Genomic DNA, 12,095 nt, shown 5'->3' with positions numbered 1-12,095 from the left:
TCCACTACAGAAAAAGCACTGTCTTTTAAGTAGCACTTGAGAGAGAGAAAGTCATCACTGTCATCATCGACAATCATTACAACTTATAATCTCTATGTAGCATCATGTTAATCCAAACCTATCAGTATCCCTTTTCTTGATCAGGACCAGTGCCCACTACAGAAAAGCAGACCCCACAACAAAGTGCATTGTCAGTGCATTACAACCCCAGGAAAACAAATATGAGCAGGAAAGAACTTTGCCGACTTTCCTTCCATCATTCAAAAGCATATTGGAAGATTTGTCGAGATGAGTAGACTCTTCGCTAACCATAGGCTTGCAATCATACAACCTTTGACAAAAGAAAAAAGGTAGAAAATGACATCATATGATAGCTGAGTTGATTGGTACATATTGTTATACTGATGAAACAGGTTAGGTTAATTGCTTTCGTTATGAAGGGGTGTCGGGTTCAGGCTTGACTGGTTGGGCATCAGGCTGGTGTGCGTCATAGATTGCCATGGCCAGTGAAATCGGCATCATGCAGAGAGCCTTGGACTGAAGGAACTGCATTGCCGCTCCAATATCTTCCTCCATAAGCTTTGCTACTTGCCGTTCTGTGCCATCTGTCGACCACTTCTCCCACACCTGTTGGTTGGTACCGCCCTTGCCTGCCTCTCCCTGGTGACGACGAAGCAGCAAGGTCATCAGATAAAATTGAGTACTTCTTACTTAATTTTTGTGGAAATATTAATGTAGATAAACATTACGTTCTAAAAGGAGCAAATGTTCATGGGCAAGGAAAAATGGTGTATTGACAAACTGTATCAGTACGATGCACCAGCAAGAATCCTAACGACAATGATCAAGCAATGCACTATAATGTTTGTAGAAACATTAATGTATAATTGCACATAAACATTACATTCCTACATGAGCAAGTAGCCATGAACTGGATCAGTAAGATGTACAGCAAGCATTAGCAAGTGTCTATCAACAAAGAACAAAATCTCTAGATGCACTGACGGATACATGCGGTAGAAGGAAATAACTAATAACATGCCAAGTGCTTAATCAGTTCAGAAAAGAAACTAAATAATCTGAAAGGTTTTGTTTCTCCTTCACAATAAAACATGTTGCATACAAACATCACCAAGTCTGCAAGATTGTCTATTAGCCATTATATAAGTCTGCGAGAACACACAGAATGCATGGAGTGACTAACTGAAAGAAGATTGCCTGTGCATTCACAAAAGAAAAGAAAAGAAAACCCTTCATCTTTCAAGATGCAGGTATTGGTTTATTACCTCAACTGCCAGGGGAATATCAGCAATCAGCTGTGCCACAGCACCAGCACCGCCGAGCCTGCTCATGCTTAGTACCTTACATTTTAAGGATGAAATCAGTTCAAGCATGCACTTTGGAAGAAAGGGGGTAAATAAATAATATAGATACAACATCACTTGGAAAACCTTCATAAATGGGATTCTGGCAGAATTCTAAGTATGCCATTGCGATAAGTTACTGAAATGGGATATAGAACAAGCTACTAAATGATGAACAGAAGGTGCAGTTCAAAAGCACAAGATATACTCAGTCTTGGCATGTTTCAAAGAAGACCATGCACCATGGTATGATGGTCCAGAAGCTTCTTTGAGAAAGTCTCCTGTAGCTTAAATGATGCAGATCGAGAAACTAAACTGGAATTGGAATTTTTTGGTACGCAACGAAGTGGCTGCATTTGCTGTTTCTGTTAGCATTTTTGGATAGTTCACAAACTAATGAGTGAATACGATACCATGCCCACTGCAGGTGGTCATTCCATATAATTTTTCATACATTTGGCAACAATTTAAAGTCATCAATAGATCTACTACGATTACAATAATAAAGTTGGTATGAGCTGCAACTCATGCATGACACAATGACTCTAATAGAAGATAGGTGACAAAAAAATTGGCAATAGTTTGAAGTCTTCGGTAGATTCATTATGATTGCAATGTTAAGTTGGCACGGGATGCAGCAACTAATGCAATGTCATGGATCACTGGATACAAGAACATACAAGTAAAAAACACAAATAAAGTACATGTATAGGTTTAAAAGTAATTTTTGAGAGGAAGCTGGTAAAGCAAAGGCTAGACAAAAGTTAATGTAAATTAGGTACTATCATTTAGGCAAAAGAAAGTTGAAACATTTTGGCTTCAGGTATTAACATTCATTGCAAGTGGAATGGGCATATCAATGAATAAAATTATTATTAATGGTTCAGCTTTTGACACATGAGCATCCAAAAGCAAGAGAGAGGGAGAGAGAGGAAGGAGTGCAGCAGCTATGTGATAAGAATTTTTGTTAATGCTAAAAGGGCAGCCCAGTGAATTTTTGTACATGCTTCTAAATTATTAAACAAACAGCCGCTCAAAACAATTGTGATGATAGACTGCACTGAAACAACTCTTAGATAATGCAAATTTAGAAAAAATAAGTTCAAGTCTAAATGAAGCAATGACCAGATAAATTTAGTTCAATCATGAGCATCAATTTTACTTCCAGAAAACTAATTATTCTGAAAACATATATATACCTTCACTTGCAACCTCAAAAACTTCACATAGTCTAGAATCTCATCAAGCATGGCCGCTCTATCTGTCTGCACAGAAAAAGGTCCACAATGGACAAAGACTAATACTAGTTAGTTCGCTAACCAATATCCATTAATTAAAAAAAAGACAGCTCCCATATTGCTAAGGATTGTTCCAATATTAATTAAGTTGCCAAACATTATCTAATCCACATAAAAAGAAGAATCACCTCTTCGATGCAAACAATAATGGAACCATTAACCATCTTTGTCTAGGGGAAAGATACTCTCTAGGGACAGAAATGTCACAAGACACTAATAGATCAAACCCCAAGAAGAACAATACCTAGGGGTAGAGTTTCACCAGGAACTTCAAATAATTTAAGGCTTGTGAAACTTTGTAAAGAAAGAAGAAACTTACGGTGAACGTGCTATTGCCCCTGAGTACACATGTTTACTTCATAGGAGAGCATGAGATAGAAGGGGATGAACATAATTTGTCCGACAATGGTTAAATCTGTAATATTCACCAGTTGTGGGTCTGGAAGGATGATGTTCGGTAGCTTTATATCTCCATAAGATTCTAATTTTATAAAGGTGCAGAGTTTATGCCAACAAGAAAACCCCAAGCAAAGACAACAAACAGCAAGTGCTTTAAGTTTCTAGAACTTTCCTAAAAGGGAATAATCTTTATCAGAAATTCTCTGGCTTCTCATTCTGGAATCAAGCATCATTGTTTTTAACTGATACAAAAGTAGCTTTTTCACTTATCTGCTGTTAGCTCACAGCTACTGACAACCCACAAGAACAGCAAATTATAGTCACAGACTCACATCTTCTGAGAGATTTATGATTGCAGCTAAATGAAGGCAAATACTTGATACTATAGCATAGCCTAGGCCAACAATGCATATGCAGACACTCTTCCATTCCGAGCTTGTATCAAATACCAAATTTGGAAAGGAAATAAAGCAATAACTAGAAATCTCAATTTTATAAACTGCACAAACACCAGTTTGTATCAGGAAAAGCCAACTGAAGCGCTACTAACACCACTACTATTGATCAGGTTAAAACATGCGAAGCCAACCTCAAATTATCTAAGCTCCAAACATCTGAGCTTTTGAGGTATATAAGGGTATCCAACAGTCAAAAAGTAATTCAAAGGAGAAAAATAACCTGGTTGAAAGGGAGATGTAGTTTCATGCATACAGAAAATGGATTGTACTAATTTGCATATAATATTTACAATAGATCTGATTAATAGACATCAACGATCAAAGTTCATTTCACAAGACTATGAAGCAACAGTATTGAAATGTAGAAGTGAAATTTAGGTTTCCATGATGAATTATGTGTGCTACAGTGCAACTGAGAAGACAATTGAGAACATTTAAGAGTCATTACTACATATGAAAACAAAATCGGGGTTAGGTTGGAAGTTTTTGCTGTTCTTTAAGAATTACTTAAGGTTAAGATAAGATATAGCAGACAAAGTTGAGGATCAAGTTCAATACAATCTTGAACTTTCAAGATATTGTAATTTCTAAGGGATAACACAAAAATAAGATCTAAGATCCATGGCAATAGGACTACCAAGATGTCTGTGAAGCTTCTATTGGAATGCAAAAGCACAGAAAACAGTCAGCTATCCTCAATCATTCTGCAGATTATATCACCAAAAAAGATGCAGTAATCTTGACTTTTACCAATCTTTAGATTTTGGTATAATTTATTTACACTTCTCCCACATAATTTGTGATGGCAAACTGACATGAACTTTCTAATACAGCCTTCTTGAGAAGAACTCGAAAAATACTTGCAAATATAGAGGCCATAATGTATCTTACATGGATCATCAGAACTCCAATAGACCCATGCTCTACCTTTGATTAAAATCTATTCATCAAACGTACTACCTGATAATGATATATCACAAAACTTAAGAATAACAAGTTCTTTGCCCAATCAACTTGTTCCCCAAGGGCCCGGGTGTCGCAACTGAGAAAAGATCTCATCCATAAAGTCAAATACTCATATAGGTACACAGAGAACATTCTAAGATTTAATTGTGCTGTTGCATGTGTAAAACTTTGCTGGCACTTATTTTCTTTCTGCGGACTCTAAGAATATTATGTAGTACTGAAAAACGAGTGAAGACCGGAGATGATTTAGCAGGAAGAATAACCTTTTTGGTCCTGCCCCTTGCAACACATATAATTGTGCTGTTGCATGTGTAAAACTTTGCTGGCACTTATTTTCTTTCTGCAGACTCTAAGAATATTATGTAGTACTGAAAAACGAGTGAATACCGGAGATGATTTAGCAGGAAGAATAACCTTTTTGGTCCTTCCCCTTGCAACACATATAATAAATAACAAAGTTCAAGTTCTTTTTTCCAAAAAGAAACTTACTGACATCTAGTTAGTTTGGATATCAAGAAAATGTTGTTGTTTTATAGAGTTATACAGGACTCAAATAAAAACTAACTGAAAACATTGAATTATTTTCCTAAAATTAAGATATGTATATATTCTATGAAAACCTTAAGACCATCTTTCATGGAACTGAAAAAATGAAAAGGAAACCCATCTAGTCACCTTGTTAGTGTTGGGTACCAATTCCTGCAACGCTCTAATTCTTTCCGCTATTCTTTCTCTACGTAACTGCAATCAACAAGAAAAGAATGCAGTAGTAGAGCAGGTGTGAATATATATAAAGGAAATAATGTCTTCCATATGTACTAAAGAAAACACTAGTACCAGACAGAGTACAAAAGATAATCAATAAAACTTGATGAAATTGATTGTGCAGTATGTATATGTAAACATAAGATAAATTAAGATTGGGCAAGTTTCAAAGAAACTTCATTACTTCAGTTATTGAATGCCACATATAAGACAATTAAAGGATAAAAACGAACAAGTAAAACATTAAATGCTTAAAAAAACTTTAGAATTCACAAGACTTTTTAGTAAAATCACGAACTTTAAAGTGATACAATTGATACGGAAGAATCATGTATGTTTAGAAATAGGAAAATATTATTACCATTAAGTGCAATGAAGAGTTTAGATGATAACATCTTTACGAAGTGTCAGAACTTACTCGCTCAGCAATGCTATGAGGATCAGTGGCCTGGCCACGCCTTGCCCGCACCTTTGGTCGTGGAGCTGGAGGTTGTGGAAAGGCTGCAACTCCACCTTGCTTGGCTTGACCATGGAAAGCCTACAAAATTTGGAAAGAGCAATTCAAAGAAAAGAAGATATGCAAAAATGACAGACATATGAACACTCTCCAACAATTTAAGAAATATCAATCACATGAGAATAGGAATCAGGATGTAGACGAGAGAGGAACATACTTAGATGCAAGTACCTGCTACCATAAGCAGCTCTCCTCATCCTGGACCAGCAACAGATACTACATATAGGACCAAGCTTCTAAACAATTGGAGTTCATCTTACTTTTTGTTTTCCTTCCACTATATTTGCAGAATTCGAACATGAATTTAGCATGGAGTTGATTAACAATTAATGATTTTTCGTGTTTCTTGCTGCAGATAACCTCATTTACTTCATAATTCCACTTTTCATCTACAGAAGTTCATATGAATTTACAACCAAAAATTCAGAGAAACCATCAAGAAATTCAAATTTGGTGATACATAGTCCTCCAAAGAAAGAAATAAAATAAGTCATTTTAGTTTATATCTGAACGACAAATGATTTTGGACAGGACTCTCAAGAACTTGAATACCGACGAAAACCGGCAGATTTACGCCATAAAACGGGAAGGACTTTGAAGAAACCAACGGACCTGAGGAGGAGGAGGATTAGGTCGCATTTGATGGGACTGGATGTGGCCGAACCCCGGAGCAAACAACCCCGCCGACGGAAACGTATCCCTCTCCTGCTTCAAAGCCACAGACCCCGGTCAGCTCGCCAAAAGGTCACATTTGTCCCTCGACAAACTCACAAAAGACGAGCATACGTAACATCAACATCCGCCATTTTGGCCCAAGAGGGTGCCAAATCGGTGAGCGAGAGAGAGAGAGAGAGAGAGAGGAGTCATCGGCTCACCGCCTTTCCCTCCGGGTCCTCGCGAAGACGCTTCCCGCTCGAGGAGCCCTGCTCCAAGCTCAGCCCCAGGGGGAACGCGCAACCTACGCCACCGGGTGCGTCGGCTGGCCTCCGGTGGAGGGGAACCCCGGCGAGGCTACCGTCGGCTCCGCCGAGGCCGGCGTCCCCGCCGGCGGTGTAAGATGAGGGCAGGGAGAAGATCTGCTCGAAGAAGTCGTCGGCCATGCCGTCCGGCTGCTGATGCGGCGGTTGGTTCGCCATGGCGGCGGCCGCTCGGACGATGGCTTTTCGTTTGGTAACGGAGAATGCGGAATGATAGAGAAATTATTATTGTTCTTATTATATTATACGATAGAGAGAGAGAGAGAGAGAGAGAGATTTGTTTTAATATATTTTATTTTATGTCAAAAAAGCTCAAACTTTTGATGCGGACTCCAAATATATTTTTAATAAAAAAGAAGCATATTTTTAATAGAATAATATTATATGCAGACAAACATGTCATCAAATATTTATTCTTTTTATTTAGTCAATCAAACTTATCATCCCCAAATCTTCCCATCAACTATTATTTTTTTTAAATACAATACAATTATCTTATTATTTTAGTAAATTTACTATTAAATATTGATATTTGGGGTATTTTCTTATAAAACATTTATTTAAAAAAATAATATTTTAAATTTAAAAAAAAATCCAAATTATCCCTTAAATTTTTTTTACTTGTTACAGTATTTTAGCTATTAAATAAAAACATTATAAAACCAACTTGAAAACACTAAATTGACTCGTAACCTTAATCAAATTAATTATAAATTTAAAAATATAATATTATAATGATCTATGAGCGATGATAATCAAAGTGATACAGATCTATAGTATTTTCAATATATCAATAAAATACTATAAATATTATTAAAAAATATTATAAACGATCTAAATGAAAGCGCTGTAATATAATAAATAGTTGAAAACTGATAGAAAAAAAAAGGGAGAAAAAATTTGAAGAAAAAAACTTTTGAGGGGTCTTTTAGATTTTTTTAAATAGGAATATTATTTGAGAAAAAAAAATAAAGATGAGATATCTTTTGAAAAATACCCAAGATAGGAATATTTTTGTAAGGAAATCGCCCTTCATATTTTCTATGTTCTTAAAATTTTATTATATTTTTCAATCACTTTACATAGTTTATCCTTGGAAAGTTTGGAAATAACATATTTTCCATCCAAGTATTAAAACCCTATCTTTTCCTTAACATTCATCCAAACATTAATTGCACATAACCTCAAATCAATCATCTGGAAGCTCGTAATTCACCATAAGATGGATATGAATCAGAATAATATTCTTCTAATCCAAATCACAATCCAACAAGTTTATTCGATGGATGACCAATTCGGATATGGATCGATCTCGATCCTGTCCTTTATTATGATATGACCAACATAAAAATAATAAAAAGTATTCCCCTAAGAGCCCATAGAATGTTAGACCAGATTAGACCTCCTTGATCTAACTTGTCACAAGTCTAACGGTGGCATGCATGTCTCATAACCTTACTCCTGTTTGCCTCCGCTTCAAAATAATTACTACACTCATCTTGTCAAGCATCCAACAACACCATAAAGTTATATACCTTCTCCTCCATCAGGACCGATATAACACACAAGGCTTCAATCCAGATTCAGAGCCCATTAAGCAACTTAAAGAAGCTACATGCAGATTAGCATATGTAACTTCTGCAAAAAAAAATGCAGGTTAGCCATAATAATTTTGTACAAGTATTTTTCTTTTTTTCTGAAAAGGAAAAATTATCAATTACCGTTTCGGGTTGAATGTAAGAGTTCTTATATCTCTTTATTCGTCTTTTCATGCTCTCTTAGGTTTCTGGATTTATAAAACAATCTACTACTATGAGGAAACCAACCCTATAGCCCTAGAAAAAGAAAAAGGATTTGATCGATTAGCAAACCTTTTTATAACTCTGATAATCAATTTTCGTCCGAAAGTCGGACAAACAACAGGAAGGGATCCTCCGAATTGACTATTTTAGTCTTATCAATTTTGATAGGAAGTAATTCCTGATGTATATTTTGGAACGGTATCTCATGTAGTAAGCTACCATCATATCATGTTTCTTTCTCAAAGAAAAAGAAAAAAAAACACTTCTACAACAATATTCCTACCTGTGACATGGAAACTCACTTTTGAATATGAGCATTGTTCCGGGGGTTAGAGGTCAAGAGAAAACACTCGGCTCGGTTGGCCATACTATTTCTTTGCTTGCATATTACCAGGTGAATTTGGCTCTGGATTTCAAGAGAATTTCCACAGAAGTAATGATTGACCACTAATTTTGAGTGGGTAGACATAAACTATCACTCAACTTATTACTTATCCATTCAGATACCAGAAAATTTATAAGCAGCAACAGAAACTCAAGAAATGCCACGGAAACTCATGTCTGATGCATAAGAGAAGAAAGAACCCATATACCTAATAATACAACACTGAGAAATGGTTGTCGACGACAGCTCATAAGGAGCTCTCTTTGCCGCCTGAGGTTTCAAGTTCCTTTTCTTCTTCACTGCTCATGGCTTTGTCGAGGCTTTCAGCTGGAGGTGATTTACTTGAATCTTCAGGACCCTTCTTCAATTCAGTTTCAAATTCTTTTGCAGCCTGAGCATTTAAGATAGGTTAATCAGTAAGATTAAAGAAGTAAACATCAACAGCAAAATAACCAAGGGATGTGATTCTTGAACTGTATATCATGCAGAATGCAGTCAAAATAACCAAGGGACTACATACTCTTAATCGACCTCAGGAAAAAGAATCATTTTAAGTGTCAATTATTCAACGGTGAAAAAACTCTGATTCTAGGATTATTTTACAATATTTACAGCCATAGTATCTCAACCTTGTTCATGATCTTGCATGCAAATGTAGCAATCATCATAAAATGTCAGTTGGCCAGCTAAATTTAATTTGTATTATATTTTATGCTTCCATGGGACCATCAATTCTCGACTCTGGGTGTGATACTGATAAAACCATACAGATACACCACATATGACCAGAGACTAATTAAATAACCAAGTATGATCATATCCTGAGTTGCAACCTCACAAATTGCATGTTTAATGAAGAATCATAAAAGCTTTCATAACTGGGGTGATTGTATCTTTTTAGAAATCAAAACAAAAGTACAAGAATAACCACACATCTTCTCCATGATGGTAAGTGAAATTAAAGGGGACCCTGCATTTGAAAGGTCATGCTTTAGTAAAATTACTAACAGAAGCAGAACGTGTAAACATGGACAACGAAGACTTTGGCAATCTCGATAAGTAGAGAAGTCAAATATTGCATTATTCAAAAAGATACCATAAAATAACTCATTGTTGATCTCATCACTAATAAGGAGACAAAAAGGGAACTTTGATTATGTTCTAAAGATCCATAGAAAGTCTCACCAAGAATTTTAGCCAGCAAGTGGCTTATTGGCATAAGCATCGCATCTCATCATATGTCATCTTAAGTCCTAATGCATCTATCTACAGTCAGTTTAGTCCACCACCATAGTTGCACTATAACCACTCACTAACTGAGTGAAATTCACAAGAGAACAAGGTTAATGCCATAAATTAGGCCATATTAAACAAAAGGATCCACTTATCCCATCTACGTTACTCATAACTATTCTTGATTTGACTGAAAATTCAAGCTTGATTTATGTAACTTGTATAATTGGATTAGAGTGGCTGAAGGACTAGGGAACATGTAACCTGCAGGAGCTACTCCACATTGCTTGAAAAAAAGATTGACACCAGTACAACTAACTACTTGATGCTGAGGAACCAGATTGCAGCTAGAATACTTGCAGGTTTTATCAGAAGTCCACTTTTATACTAATTATGAAGCTTTGGAAGTGTCCCACATATCAAACAATAGGAGATCCAGAATCAGCAAGTATTGATGATTTAGCCTGCATATATCCATTCAAGATAGAGGAATTTGGCCCCGAGTTTTCAACTGCATATTCTAACATCTTAATCCTAAATTCTGTGTGTTCCTGTCAGGCCATAATTTTATTTGCGTATGTGTAGACCAGACTGCTCTCTCTCAGAAATTATTTACTGATAAGAGGCATGTTCAAGGAATGCTGTCTCAAACCTTAGTTCCTAGGTGCGACTCCTTAATGTTATATACTCAGTTGTTTGGGCAACTCATACAAGGAAATTGTATACCCCGAGTCGATCTCAATTGACCATAAGGTACATCACTCATAAAAGTTGATCCAGCATCCTAAATCTTGATCTAAAAAAGGATGTTCTCAAGATCCAGCAGACGCAGAATAGTTTCGCTACAATATAGGCACATAAAACAGAATAGAAAGACAACCAAACGCCCGAATCAAAGCCCGGATTACCAAACAAGATGCAGGATTCAAAGGAAAAAAGGGCATTCAATCCCTAAGAACAACTGGAATGAAACAAACCCACCGACCAATTCCTCGAGAGGCAAAAGAGAGGGACGAACCTGTTGGAAGCTCTTGACGGTCTTCCCGAAGCTGCGGCCGATCTCGGGGAGTTTCTTCGGGCCGAAGACGAGCGCGGTGACTCCTGCGATCACGACGAGCTCCGGGACCCCGAGGCCGAACATGCAGCGGCACCCGAGGCCCCGGTGGCGGCGGAGGCGGGGATGGGGCCCGAACGCAAGCGTCGACCGCGCGAGGGCCACCCTCTCTCCGCCGCCGGCGAAGAACGCGGAGTTAGGCGAGCCGAGGGAAAAGGCCTTCATCGGCAGCCGAGTCGTGCTCGCCATTAGGGATGCAGAAGAGAAGGTCATGGCCGCCATCTCTCCCCGGATGTGTTCGCTCCGCTGTCTCGATCGCAAACCACTCACGTTTTCCAGGTGTCTGTTATTTCTCTCTCAGCCATTGGCCTACTTCTTGACATGGGGTTACCAGCCGTGAAGTGGGACCCATGGATGACGGAACTGAACCGGCCCGGTCAATTGAGTCGATTTTAATCGGTTCGGAGCAGACCGTAGCTAACGTAAACCGATGCTTGAGCGGTCCGGTTTCTTTCTTTTTATAGAAATGGTGAATATTATTGGCCGTTTTATTGTCTACTCAAAAAGACTACAATGCCCTTTTTCACATATCCTAATTAATATTCCATCGAGGGCTAATAAAGTCTTCTTCACAAGCATAGGGAAGAGGAGAAACAAAAAGGTGAAGTAGAGTATGAAGATTTATATTGACCATAAACATGATATATCACAATTAAGATGGTTGTAATTGTAATATATTTGTATCACCACAAAAGTTGATGAGTCAATTAATATAGACTTATTACAAAGAAAAGACTGTAAACACATCAGCCATAATACCAACACTAAATAGATCTTATATTCTGTACCACAGCAAATGTGTTGTTTCAATAAAAAT

The 12,095-nt window shown here is 37.2% G+C and overlaps 2 protein-coding genes across 4 annotated transcripts; both read right to left on the bottom strand.

Annotated features, from left to right (window-relative positions):
- Positions 1 to 222: 222 nt before the first annotated feature.
- Positions 223 to 6,967, bottom strand: LOC103983801 (transcription factor UNE12). 2 transcript variants are annotated; one of them, XM_065107884.1, is made up of 7 exons: positions 6,643 to 6,967; positions 6,380 to 6,475; positions 5,669 to 5,788; positions 5,161 to 5,226; positions 2,564 to 2,629; positions 1,287 to 1,361; positions 223 to 660 (listed from the first exon to the last, which is right to left on the bottom strand). In XM_065107884.1, the coding sequence occupies exons 1-7, from the start codon at positions 6,901 to 6,903 to the stop codon at positions 433 to 435; spliced, it is 912 nt and encodes a 303-aa protein (XP_064963956.1). In that variant the 5' UTR covers positions 6,904 to 6,967; the 3' UTR covers positions 223 to 432. The 2 variants fall into 2 exon arrangements, with proteins under 2 accessions (XP_064963956.1, XP_009399361.2); XM_009401086.3 differs by having other exon boundaries at positions 6,380 to 6,472; positions 6,643 to 6,966.
- A 961-nt stretch (positions 6,968 to 7,928) lies between these two features.
- On the bottom strand, positions 7,929 to 11,570 carry LOC135612089 (sec-independent protein translocase protein TATA, chloroplastic-like). 2 transcript variants are annotated; one of them, XM_065107882.1, is made up of 3 exons: positions 11,183 to 11,570; positions 9,140 to 9,322; positions 7,929 to 8,382 (listed from the first exon to the last, which is right to left on the bottom strand). In XM_065107882.1, exons 1-2 carry the CDS (start codon positions 11,498 to 11,500, stop codon positions 9,179 to 9,181), a joined length of 462 nt encoding a protein of 153 aa, XP_064963954.1. In that variant the 5' UTR covers positions 11,501 to 11,570; the 3' UTR covers positions 7,929 to 8,382; positions 9,140 to 9,178. The 2 variants fall into 2 exon arrangements, with proteins under 2 accessions (XP_064963954.1, XP_064963955.1); XM_065107883.1 differs by having other exon boundaries at positions 7,929 to 8,379.
- Between the last annotated feature and the right edge of the window lie 525 nt (positions 11,571 to 12,095).

The sequence above is a fragment of the Musa acuminata genome, chromosome BXJ2-5 (assembly GCF_036884655.1).
Source record: "Musa acuminata AAA Group cultivar baxijiao chromosome BXJ2-5, Cavendish_Baxijiao_AAA, whole genome shotgun sequence".
Taxonomy (NCBI): domain Eukaryota; kingdom Viridiplantae; phylum Streptophyta; class Magnoliopsida; order Zingiberales; family Musaceae; genus Musa; species Musa acuminata.
The sequence above is the reverse complement of the archived record's forward strand: the minus strand, read 5'-3'. Positions and strand labels throughout refer to the sequence as shown.